General features: G+C 56.5%; 1 protein-coding gene across 5 annotated transcripts in view; it reads right to left on the bottom strand.

The window, feature by feature from the left end:
- Positions 1-60: 60 nt before the first annotated feature.
- Positions 61-12016, bottom strand: part of ARHGEF40 (Rho guanine nucleotide exchange factor 40) — a 33745-nt gene continuing 21789 nt past the window's right edge. For 3 of the 5 annotated variants that reach the window (XM_054045659.1, XM_054045658.1, XM_054045662.1), the window contains exons 16-22: positions 11130-11363; positions 10621-10791; positions 10121-10298; positions 5957-6061; positions 5468-5698; positions 4989-5092; positions 61-3684 (exon numbers count right to left, since the gene is read on the bottom strand). In XM_054045659.1, coding sequence (XP_053901634.1) covers positions 3589-3684; positions 4989-5092; positions 5468-5698; positions 5957-6061; positions 10121-10298; positions 10621-10791; positions 11130-11363 — 1119 coding nt within the window. In that variant the 3' untranslated portion in view covers positions 61-3588. Of the gene's footprint in view, positions 3685-3918; positions 3999-4988; positions 5093-5467; positions 5699-5956; positions 6062-10120; positions 10299-10620; positions 10792-11129; positions 11364-12016 lie in introns of all 5 variants that reach the window. The other 2 variants (XM_054045660.1, XM_054045661.1) reach the window with 2 other exon arrangements.

The raw sequence follows: 12016 nt of genomic DNA, 5'->3' as shown, positions 1-12016 counted from the left end.
TCCCATGATGCTCCTGCCCCTGGCTGATGGGGCTGGGCCATCCCAGTGCCCTTGTGGCTGCCTTGCAGTAACCCTGGTGGCTGCGGCTGCTCCAGGAGGGGAGTGGAACAGGCACACACACAGGTGTGTGCGGGTGCAGGTCGACCCAGGAGCACGAATGGACATGTGCAGGCTGGCCTGTGGGTGCAAAAGGGGCCCATGTGTGTGCATGTGCACATGTGGCGGGATCATTTCATGGGCAGACATGGCTGAGTGACACCGGGATCTCAGCACACTACTCCATGCAGTGGGTGTGCATGTGCGTGTGGATGAGTCGTTACACAGGTACAGCTGGGTGAGACAGGGATCAGTGTGTGCGTGGGTGTGTGCATGTGAAGGGGTCGTAGCACGTGGAGGCATGGCTGGGTGACAGGGATCAGTGTGTGCATGGGCATGTGAAGGGGTCATTGCACATGGAATCAAGTCTGGGTGAGACAGGGATCAGTGTGTGCGTGGGTGTGTGCATGTGAAGGGGTCGTTGCACGTGGAGTCATGGCTGGGTGACAGGGATCAGTGTGTGCATGGGTGTGTGCATGTGAAGGGGTCGTTGCACATGGAGTCAAGTCTGGGTGAGACAGGGATCAGTGTGGGGGTGGGCACGTGAAGGGACCACTGCACATAGAGTTAAGTGTGGGTGAGATAGGGATCAGTGTGTGCGTAGGCGTGGGCATGTGAATGGGTTGTTGCACGTGGAGGCATGGCTAGGTGAGACAAGGATCAGTGTGTGTGTGTGTGTGCGTGTGCATGTGAAGGGGTTGTTGCACATGGAGGCACAGCAGGGTGAGACAGGGATCAGTGTGGTTGTATGGAGAGGTCATTACATGGGCAGACAGCTGGGTGAGACAGGGATCAGTGTGTGCGTGGGTGTGTGCATGTGAAGGGGTCGTAGCACGTGGAGGCATGGCTGGGTGAGACAGGGATCAGTGTGGGGGTGGGCACGTGAAGGGACCACTGCACATAGAGTTAAGTGTGGGTGAGATAGGGATCAGTGTGTGCGTAGGCGTGGGCATGTGAATGGGTTGTTGCACGTGGAGGCATGGCTAGGTGAGACAAGGATCAGTGTGTGTGTGTGTGTGCGTGTGCATGTGAAGGGGTTGTTGCACATGGAGGCACAGCAGGGTGAGACAGGGATCAGTGTGGTTGTATGGAGAGGTCATTACATGGGCAGACAGCTGGGTGAGACAGGGATCAGTGTGTGCGTGGGTGTGTGCATGTGAAGGGGTTGTTGCACATGGAGGCACAGCAGGGTGAGACAGGGATCAGTGTGGTTGTATGGAGAGGTCATTACATGGGCAGACAGCTGGGTGAGACAGGGATCAGTGTGTGCGTGGGTGTGTGCATGTGAAGGGGTCGTAGCACGTGGAGGCATGGCTGGGTGACAGGGATCAGTGTGTGCATGGGCATGTGAAGGGGTCATTGCACATGGAATCAAGTCTGGGTGAGACAGGGATCAGTGTGTGCGTGGGTGTGTGCATGTGAAGGGGTCGTTGCACGTGGAGTCATGGCTGGGTGACAGGGATCAGTGTGTGCATGGGTGTGTGCATGTGAAGGGGTCGTTGCACATGGAGTCAAGTCTGGGTGAGACAGGGATCAGTGTGGGGGTGGGCACGTGAAGGGACCACTGCACATAGAGTTAAGTGTGGGTGAGATAGGGATCAGTGTGTGCGTAGGCGTGGGCATGTGAATGGGTTGTTGCACGTGGAGGCATGGCTAGGTGAGACAAGGATCAGTGTGTGTGTGTGTGTGCGTGTGCATGTGAAGGGGTTGTTGCACATGGAGGCACAGCAGGGTGAGACAGGGATCAGTGTGGTTGTATGGAGAGGTCATTACATGGGCAGACAGCTGGGTGAGACAGGGATCAGTGGGTGCGTGGGCATGTGCACATGAAGGGGTCGTTGCACGTGGAGTCACGGCTGGGTGACAGGGATCAGTGTGTGCATGGGTGTGTGCATGTGAAGGGGTCATTGCACGTGGAGGCACGGCTGGGTGAGAAAGGGATCAGTGGGTGCGTGGGCATGTGCACATGAAGGGGTCGTTGCACGTGGAGTCATGGCTGGGTGACAGGGATCAGTGTGTGCATGGGTGTGTGCATGTGAAGGGGTCGTTGCACGTGGAGGCACGGCTGGGTGAGAAAGGGATCAGTGGGTGCGTGGGCATGTGAAGGGGTTGTGGCACGGCTGGGTGAGAAAGGGATCAGTGGGTGCGTGGGCATGTGAAGGGGTTGTGGCACGGCTGGGTGAGAAAGGGATCAGTGTGTGCGTGGGCATGTGCACATGAAGGGGTCATAGCACGTGGAGGAACGGCTGGGTGAGACAGGGATCAGTGTGTGCATGGGTGTGTACACGTGAAGGGGTCGTTGCACATGGAGGCACAGCTGGGTGAGACAGGGATCAGTGTGAGCATGGGTGTGTGCACATGAAGGGGTCATTGCACGTGGAGTCACCGCTGGGTGAGACAGGGATCAGTGTGGACGTGAGCACGTGAAGGGACCATTGCATATGGCAGCATGGCTGGGTGAGGCAGGGATCAGTGTGTGCGTGGGCGTGTGCACGTGAAGGGCTGTGGCACATGGAGGCACGGCTGATGAGACAGGGATCAGTGTGTGCGTGTGCATGTGAAGGGGTCGTTGCACGTGGAGGCACGGCTGGGTGAGACAGGGATCAGTGTGTGCGTGGGCACGTGAAGGGGTTGTGGCACATGGAGGCATGGCTGGATGAGACAGGGATCAGTGTGAGCGTGGGCGTGTGCACGTGAAGAGTTGTGGCACGTGGAGGCACGGCTGGGTGATACGGGGATCAGTGTGTGCGTGGGTGTGTGCACATGAAGGGGTCGTTGCACGTGGAGTCACCGCTGGGTGTGACAGGGATCAGTGTGGGCGTGAGCACGTGAAGGGACCATTGCATATGGCAGCATGGCTGGGTGAGGCAGGGATCAGTGTGTGCGTGGGCGTGTGCACGTGAAGGGTTGTGGCACGTGGAGTCACCACTGGGTGAGACAGGGATCAGTGTGGGCATGGGCACGTGAAGGGGTTGGGGCACATGGAGGCATGGCTGGATGAGACAGGGATCAGTGTGTGCACAGCTGGGTGAGACAGGGATCAGTATGCACGTGAGTGGCAATCCTCATGGGGGCTTTGCTCTGCATGTGCGCGTAGGGCTGGGTGAATGTGCGGGGCCAGAGGTGGGCATGCTCAGGCTCCGTGGGGGGGGTCCTCATGCTATTCAGTCCCTTGCTGGACTCAGGGTGCAGCTCTCACTGCCCCTCTAGCCCCATGCCAGCCCCACTGCTCTGACGCCCAGGCCAGATGGGTTTCCTGCCCACACCATCACTGTCCTTCCCCTCCCAGGCCATGGGGCGCTGCGCCCTCCACTGATACCCATCCCCCAGCCCGCATGGTAGCTACAGGGTCCTAGTAGTCCCATGAAGGGTGAGGGGAGGACCCATGGGGCAGTGGCTGGGGGTTGTCTGGTGGCTCCATGCAGTGGGTGGGGAGGGGAGGATCCATGGGGAAAAGCCTGTGGGATGTGGTGCCAGGGGTCTGCCAGGGACTCAGACTGTCCTATTCCTGGCGGCCCCAGGGCTCCGATCCTGCCCCACGCGACCACGTGAGGCAAACAGCTTCCTGTGCAGGCTCCAGACCCAGTTCTGGGGGAGAGAGAGAGCGGGGTGAGTGCCAGAGGAGGGGCGGACAGACACACAGGGAGGGGCGGACGGACAGCGACAGTGGGGGGCGGACGGACACAATGGGGACACGGGGGGGGCAGACGGACACAGAGTGGGGGAGGGGGACTAGACAGACGGACAGAGGCAGTGTGGGAGGGGTGGGCGCCCCGCCCGTGTCCTGAAGCAGGGCAGACGGACACACAGACTGATGGGCACCTGGGGGGTGTCCCAGCCGCTGTACCTCGGTGCCAGGGTCAGAGCGGGGTCGCCAGGTTGGGGGGGGCGTGGCCGTCTCTCTGGCAAACAAATAAGACATCATTTGTGAGGGTGTCAGGGTCACTGCGGGGAGGGGGAGGGAATGGGGCTGAGAAAGTGAAGCGGGGGGCAGGGTTGGAGCTGGGGGGGTCTCAGGGGGAGGAGACCTTGGAGTGGAGCTGGGGAGGAAAGGGGGTATCCGTGGGTCAGTGTGGAGGGTGGAGCTAGGGGCAAGGGCATGGGCGGCCGGGCTGGGGTGGGAAGGCTGGGGAGAGCCCTGGTCCCATGTGGGGGACACAGATGGTGGCAGAAAAGAGCAGCCTGGTCCCAAAATGGCAAGTCCTGGGGCAGCCCCTCCTAGGAGCCAGCAGGTCTGGGGCCCCGCAGGGCAGGGCAGGGCTGAGGGGGTGGCAGGGGAGAACGGTAACCGGCCTGGGGCCCCGCAGTGCCCTGCCTACAGTGCTGTCCATCCCTGGCCACTTACCAGGCAAGACAGTAATGCCCCCCCGTTATGTCGTCCATTCCCCCCTTGCACTCCTGTGAATTCAAACACTCCTAGGAAAGATGCCAGCCCCTCCCAGACAGCACAGACAGACAGACACAGAGAGAGACAGCCCATCAGGCAGACGCACAGCCAGACACACAGCCAGACAGCCTGACACAGATAGAGAGAGAGCCCGCCCACCAGCCACCCATGCAGACAGACACACAGAAAGCCAGAGACAGCCAGCTACGCAGACAGACAGACAGACAGCCTGACAGAGACAGACAGCCCACCATGCACAGCCAGCCCTGCACAGACAGACTGAGCCAGAGACACACACACACATACAGCCAGCAACATCCATGACTGATGGACGGACAGACGGCTGTCCGGACCCCGCTCTGTAGGACAGCCCCGACCCCGGGCAGCTCTGAGTGGGAAAAGCGAGGTGACAGCTGAGCCCCCTGGAGCCCTGAGATCTGAGATGGGGATAGAGACAAAAACATACGCCTGCCCCACAGCCCCTGCTCTTCCCCCCTGTACTCACCAGCCGGCGCTGCACTGGGGCAGAGCCCCCTGGCGACTCTGCCCCCCTGGGGGACAGCTCCCCCAGAGCCGGAGTAGCTCCTGAGCCAGCGGCTGTCTCGGACGCTGCAAGAGAATCGGGGTGAGGGGTGAGGCCCCGGGACCCATGCCTGTGCCCGCCCACACGCATTGCTGGGCATCACCACAGTGACTGGGCTACAGACCACGGAGCCATGTGTCAACAACAGGGACCAGTGTTGCCCCAGCAGCCTCAGTGCAGGGGAGAGGCAGAGACCCCCCAAGCGTCTCCCACAAAGCCAGCCCACCACGCACTGGCCCCACAGAGCCCCAAGCCCAGCTGCCTCTTTGAAGGAGCCACGCCTCCCTGAATGCCAGGTGCCAGCCATGTGTACCCTCCCCATGGAGCCAGCTGTGCCCCCACAGTTCCACCGAGCTCCCCAGAGACACCACCCCTGCAACGCCCCCGTCTTGTGGGCTCACCACGGGGGATGTGCTTGACGTCCAGCTCCCACTCCTCCTCCTCCAGGTGCCCTGGCAGCGAGCAGGCCCCGGGGGAGCGCCCTGCCGCAGGGGGCACAGGGCTGGCATCACAGAACAGGCCCAGGGGGGCAGGGCCGGGGCGGGGGGATGACGTAGCAGCCGGCGGGGAGCATGGGGCCCCGGCCCAGGGGCTGAAGGAAGAGAGAGCCACCGAGGCACGGGTGCGGGCGGCTGCAGAGAGAGGGGATGAGAGAGCACCAGGGAGAGACCCCCCAGGCCCACAAAGGAGACACCTCTCTACCCCCAGAGAGACAGCCTAAGGACCCCTCCCCTCCCCAGGAGACCCCCATCGCCCCTGCTGCTCCCAGAGCCCCCCACCCCCCGAGAGACTCCCTGCCATGCCTCCAAGCCCCCCCCCCCTCCCAGAGTGACTCTGCTATGCTGACAGCCCCGCAACCCACGGCACCTCTGCGACTCAGCCCCCCTCACCTCTGCCTGTGAGCAGGCTGCTCAGCAGGACCTGGCTAGGGCCCTGGATGCTGACAAAGGGCTTGTCCCCGATGCCCATGGAGACCATCTCCTGCGTGCGCAGTTCTGGGCAGGACACAGAGAGAGATGTCACAACGGGGCCACGTGCCCCCATCACAACAGGGCCACGTGCCCCAATCTCATCCTGCTGGGGCCACTCTCCGTCCCATCCTCATAGACTCATAGACTCATAGACATTAAGGTCAGAAGGGACCATTATGATCATCTGGTCTGACCCCCTGCATGCTGCAGGCCGCAAGACCCTTCCCTGGACTCTACCGTTGAAGTCCCCAATCCTGTGTTTTAGTGACTTCAATCGGCTGAGACCCTCCTGCTAGTGATCCCTGCCCCATGCTGCGGAGGAAGGCGAAAAACCTCCAGAGGCTCAGCCAATCTACCCTGGAGGAAAATTCCTTCCCGACCCCAAATATGGCGATCAGTAATACCCCGAGCATATAGGCAAGAGTCTCTAGCCTGACCCTTGTTGGCCATTATGCTGTTCATGTACCATTGCTTGGTTTTCCTTGGCTACTATGTTTTATCATTAAACCATTCCCTCCATAAACTCATCCAACTTAATCTTAAAACCAGACAGGTCCGTCGCCCCCACCGTTTCCCTCGGAAGGCCGTTCCAATATTTCACACCTCTGATGGTCAGAAACCTTCGTCTAATTTCAAGCCTAAACTTCCCCCCGGCCAGTTTGTATCCATTCGTTCTCGTGTCCACATTAGTACTAAACTGGAATAATTCCTCTCCCTCCCTTGTATTAACCCCTCTGATATATTTAAACATAGCAATCATATCCCCCCTCAGCCTTCGCTTTGTCAGACTAAACAACCCAAGCTCCTCTAATCTCTTTTCATACGACAGGTTTTCCATTCCTCTGATCATCTTAGTCGCCCTTCTCTGCACCCGTTCCAGTTTGAGTTCATCTTTTTTAAACATGGGAGACCAGAACTGCACACAGTACTCCAAATGAGGTCTCACCAGCGCCTTATACAACGGAAGCAGGACCTCCCTATCTCTACTAGATATACCTCGCCTAATACATCCCAAGACCGCATTGGCTTTTTTCACCGCCACGTCACATTGCCGACTCATAGTCATCCTGCGGTCCACAAGGACCCCTAGGTCCTTCTCCTCTTCCGTTACTTCTAACCAATGCGTCCCCATCTTGTAACTAAAATTGTTATTATTCGTCCCCAAGTGCATCACCTTACACTTTTTACTATTAAATTTCATCCTATTTCTGATACTCCAATTCACGAGCTCATTCAAGTCTCCCTGCAGAGTATCCCTATCCTCCTCCGAGTTTGCAACTCCTCCCACCTTCGTATCATCCGCAAACTTTATCAGCCCACTCTTGCAATCGGTCCCGAGGTCAGTTATAAATAGATTAAATAAGATGGGTCCCAAAACCGAACCTTGAGGCACTCCACTAGTAACCTCCCTCCAACCCGACAATTCACCCTTTAATACGACCCGCTGCATTCTCCCCATTAACCAATTCCCTATCCACCTCTGGATTTTCATATCGATCCCCATGTTTTTCATTTTAACCAATAGTTCCTCATGGGGTACTGTATCAAACGCTTTACTGAAATCCAGGTATATTAGGTCCACCGCATTTCCCTTATCTAATAAGTCCGTTACTTTCTCAAAGAAGGAGATCAGATTCGTTTGGCACGATCTGCCCTTCGTAAAACCATGCTGTAATTTATCGCATTTGCCATTAACTTCAAGGTCCTCAACTAGTTTCTCTTTCAGAATCTTCTCCAGCACCTTGCACACTACTGATGTTAAACTAACAGGCCTATAGTTACCCGGGTCACTTTTTTTCCCTTTCTTGAAAATAGGAACCACATTGGCTATTCTCCAGTCTAACGGGACTACCCCCGAGTTTACAGATTCATTAAATATAGTCGCTAATGGGCCTGCTATTTCCCGCGCCAATTCCTTCAATATTCTCGGATGAAGATCGTCCGGTCCACCCGACTTAGTCCCATTAAGGCGTTCTAGCTTTGTTTCTACCTCGGATGCGGTAATCCCCCATCCCGTATGCCCCTCTGTAACGGTGCTAGTATCCCTAATACCTTCATTGGCCTCATTAAACACCGATGCAAAATATTCATTGAGATATTGCGCCATGCCTAGATTATCTTTAATCTCCTCTCCGGCTATAGTCTTCAGCGGTCCCACTTCTTCTTTCTTTGCTTTCTTCCTATTTATATGGCTGTAAAACCTCTTACTATTACTTTTAATTCCCCTCGCTAAGTCCAACTCTTCCTGGCCTTTGGCCTTTCTCACTCTATCTCTACATTCTCTGACTTCGCTAAGGTAAGTTTCCTTACTGATCCCTCCCCTCTTCCACTCTTTGTACGCTTTCTGTTTTTTCCTAATCGCCCCTTTCAGCCGGTCGCTCATCCAGCTCGGTCTAAGTCTCTTGCTTAGTAATCTTGCATCCCCCTCCTTCTCCACCCCATCACAACAGGGCTCACCCCCTAATCCCATCCTGCCAGGGCCACTCCCTCCATCCCATCCCCCTCCTCCCATCCCACCAGCAGCCACACCCTCCATCCCATCCCCTTCCTCCTTCCCCACCCCATCTCAATGGGGCCCACCCCACAAATCCCATCCTGCCGGGGCCACTTCTTCCATCCCATCCTCCTCCTTCCTCCCCACCCTGTGACACTGCACCCCATAATGCTTTATGGAAATATGCTTATGAATGTAAATACGACATAACTGGAATATGTTTTATGCTACATATGCATGTAACATATCTTTGCAAAGGTTATGTTCTACTGAATGTATTCATCCTATTGGTATTCACGTATCATTTTTATATCTGAAGTTACGAGTGTTGGCTCTATGCTTGTGTTTGCTGTAGAAAGCACCTAAGGCAGATTTGGTCAACATAGCGTGAAGGGGTTATTTAAATAATTGGGAGTACTTGGCCAACAATGGACCTTGGTAGATGCCAATCCACGTCTGAGCTTTCCTGGGAACATTTGGGCTAACATGGCATCGGCCTATAAAGAATGAAGTCATGCATGGACATGTGACTTGCCCATGTAACTCCAAAACTCCATCTTGTAACTGTAATTCTACACAGAGGGAGAGAGGGTTTCCACCCACAAGAGAGAGGCTACATAAGCCCCTGGGAAACCCCTCCATTCTGTCTTCAGCTGGCTCAAGAGATAGCCTCTCCACCCCAAAGGATGCCTGAAAGAAACTCGAACAAAGGCCAGTATCTACAGGGGTGTGAGTGATTTCTAGATCCAGACTAGGAGGAGGCTAGTCTGTCAAAGAAGCTTATTGGAACATCTCTGAGGGTGAGATTTACCTGCATTCAGTTTCCTATTATATTAGGCTTAGACATGCATGTTTTATTTTATTTTGTTTGGTAATTCACTTTGTTCTGTTATTACTTGAAACCACTTAAATACTTTTTGTATTTAATGAAATCACTTTTTACTTATTAATTAACCCAGAGTAAGAATTAATTCCTGGGGAGGGCAAACAGCTGTGCATATCTCTCTATCAGTGTTATAGAGGGCGAACAATTTATGAGTTTACCCTGTATAAGCTTTATACAGGGTAAAACGGATTTATTTGGGGTTTGGACCCCATTGGGAGCTGGCTATCTGAGTGCTGGAAACAGGAACACTTCTTAAGCTGTTTTCAGTTAAGCCTGCAGCTTGTGGGGTCAGACTTGGATCTATGTTTGCAGCAGGCAAGTGTGTCTGGCTCAAACAAGGCAGGGCACTGAAGTCCCAAGCTGGCAGGGAAAACGGGCTTAGAGGTAGTCTAGGCACATCAGGTGGCAGTCCCAAAGGGGTCATCTCAGCAGGGCCCATGCCCCCCATCCTCTCCCCCACCTTGTCACAAGGCCCACGTGTGTCCCCATGAGTTATACCAAAAGCCATGTCCCCCCACCAATCCCATCCCCTCTGGTGTCCATGTCCTCTTGCTTCCCCCAACCCATCACAATGAGGGCTACCCTTTCGCCCCATCCTGACACGCCAGGGCCCATGTACTCACCCCACAACCTCATCCCTCACGCCCCAGATCTCGTCCTATCTGTTCCCCCCATTCCTGCGCACCATACCACCCCCACCTACCCTTGCTGAGCGTGGCCTGCCTCCACAGCAGCTGGGCCACGGCACTGGTCCATTTGTGCTTCACCTCAGGTGAGGAGGCCTGCAGCGTGTAGGCCTCACGCAGCTTGCGACGCCGGAACCAGAGCTCGAATCGCAGCCCGCTCTCCCCGATGTTCTCCGTCAGCCCCATATCTGCTGTCTGGGGGGCAGACAGCATGGCCAGGAGGTGAGACACACCTTGAAGGCCTGTTTGCAGTGCAGAGGGGGACCCATGGGGGAGGTAGTGCTAGGGGAGGAATCCTATGGGGCAGGGGAGGTGGTCCCCTGGGGCAGGGTGGGATGAGCCAGCACACTTTGAAGGCCTGTTTGCAGCGGGGGTGGATCCCCTGGAGTGGAGCAGGGTGGGATAGGGCAGGGATCCCATGGAGCAGGGCAGAACGGGGGGAACAAGGCAGGGGGAGGAGATCCCATGGGGCAGGGCAAGGCAGGGGCAGGAGATCCCACGGGGGAAGGCAGCGCACCTTGTAGGCCTGCTTGTAGACGTAGACGTCCAAGCCGCCCTCGGTGCCCTTGCGCTTGCTGAAGAGCAGCAGCTGCTCGAAGAGGAAGACGTGTCGATGGCACTTGCGGCGCCCACGCAGCACGGTGAACTCGTCCCGGTGCAGCAGCTGCCCCTGCGCCTTCAGCTCCAGCTGCAGGGAGAGGAGACACCACAGGCAATGGGCAACCTCCCCCGGGCCAGGCTCGCCACCTCCCAGGGACAGAGCAGTGAATACTGGGAGAGCCCCTGGCCGCTTCCCCAGGTAGGGATGGAGCAGTGCATGCTGGGAAAACCCCTGGCTGCCCCTTCCCCATTAGGGATGGAGCAGTGCATGCTGGGAGAGCCCCTGGTCCTCCCTTGGGGAAGGGACAGAGCAGTGCATACTGCGAGAGCCCCTGGGGTCCCATCCCACCCGGGACACAGCAGTGCATGTTGGGATGGCCCCTGGGCAGAGCAGTGCATGCTGGCATGGCCCTTGCCTACACTCACCTCACAGCCCCGGATCTGCTCCATGGCCAGCAGGTTCCTGCCATGCTGCACCTGGGACTCCAGCAGCTGCTGCGCTGCCCGCAAGGCCTCGCGCTCCGGCGCCTGCTCCAGGTCCGTCTCCTGCAGCAGCTCCTCCAGAAAGCGCCCATAGCGCTCCAGCTGCTCCAGGGGCCTCTGCAGGGCACTTGCCAGCGCCGTATCCTCCCAGGGACCTTCTAGGCTGCTGTGTGCTGTCTGGGGGGAGGAGAGGAGCTGAGCATGGAACCCACAAGCCGGGCTACTGCACCATCACTGGGTCTTCCAGATCCCAACAGCTGCCCAGACCAAGGAACGGAACCCACAAATCCTAGCTCTCAGACCCCAGCTCTAACCACTAGACCCCACTTCCTTCCCAGAGCTGAGGATAAGGACATAAGAAGGGTCACACTGGGTCAAACCAATGGTCCCTCTAGACCAGTATCCTGTCTTCTGACAGGCGCTAGTAACACGTGCTTCTGAAGGAATGAACAGAACAGGGCAGTTATCGAGTGATCCATTGCCTGTAACCCAGTCCCAGCTACTGGCAGTCAGAGGTTTAGGGACACTGAGAGCATGGGGTTGCATCCCTGACCACCGTGGCTAATAGTCATTGATAGATAAGTTCATGGAGGATAGGCCCTATTCTTTTTTTAACCCAGCTATATTTAGGCCTTCACAACATCCCCTGGCAACAAGTTCCACAGGTTGACTATGCGCAGTGGGAATAATTACTCTCTTGTTTGTTTGTCTGAAACCTGCTGCCTATTAATTTCATCAGGTGACCCCTAGTTCTTGTGTTATGTGAAGGAGTAAATAACACTTTCTCCACACCATTCGTGATTTTATAGACCTCAATCATATCCCCTCTT

This window comes from Malaclemys terrapin, chromosome 12, assembly GCF_027887155.1.
Source record: "Malaclemys terrapin pileata isolate rMalTer1 chromosome 12, rMalTer1.hap1, whole genome shotgun sequence".
Taxonomy (NCBI): Eukaryota; Metazoa; Chordata; order Testudines; family Emydidae; genus Malaclemys; species Malaclemys terrapin.
The sequence above is the reverse complement of the archived record's forward strand: the minus strand, read 5'-3'. Positions and strand labels throughout refer to the sequence as shown.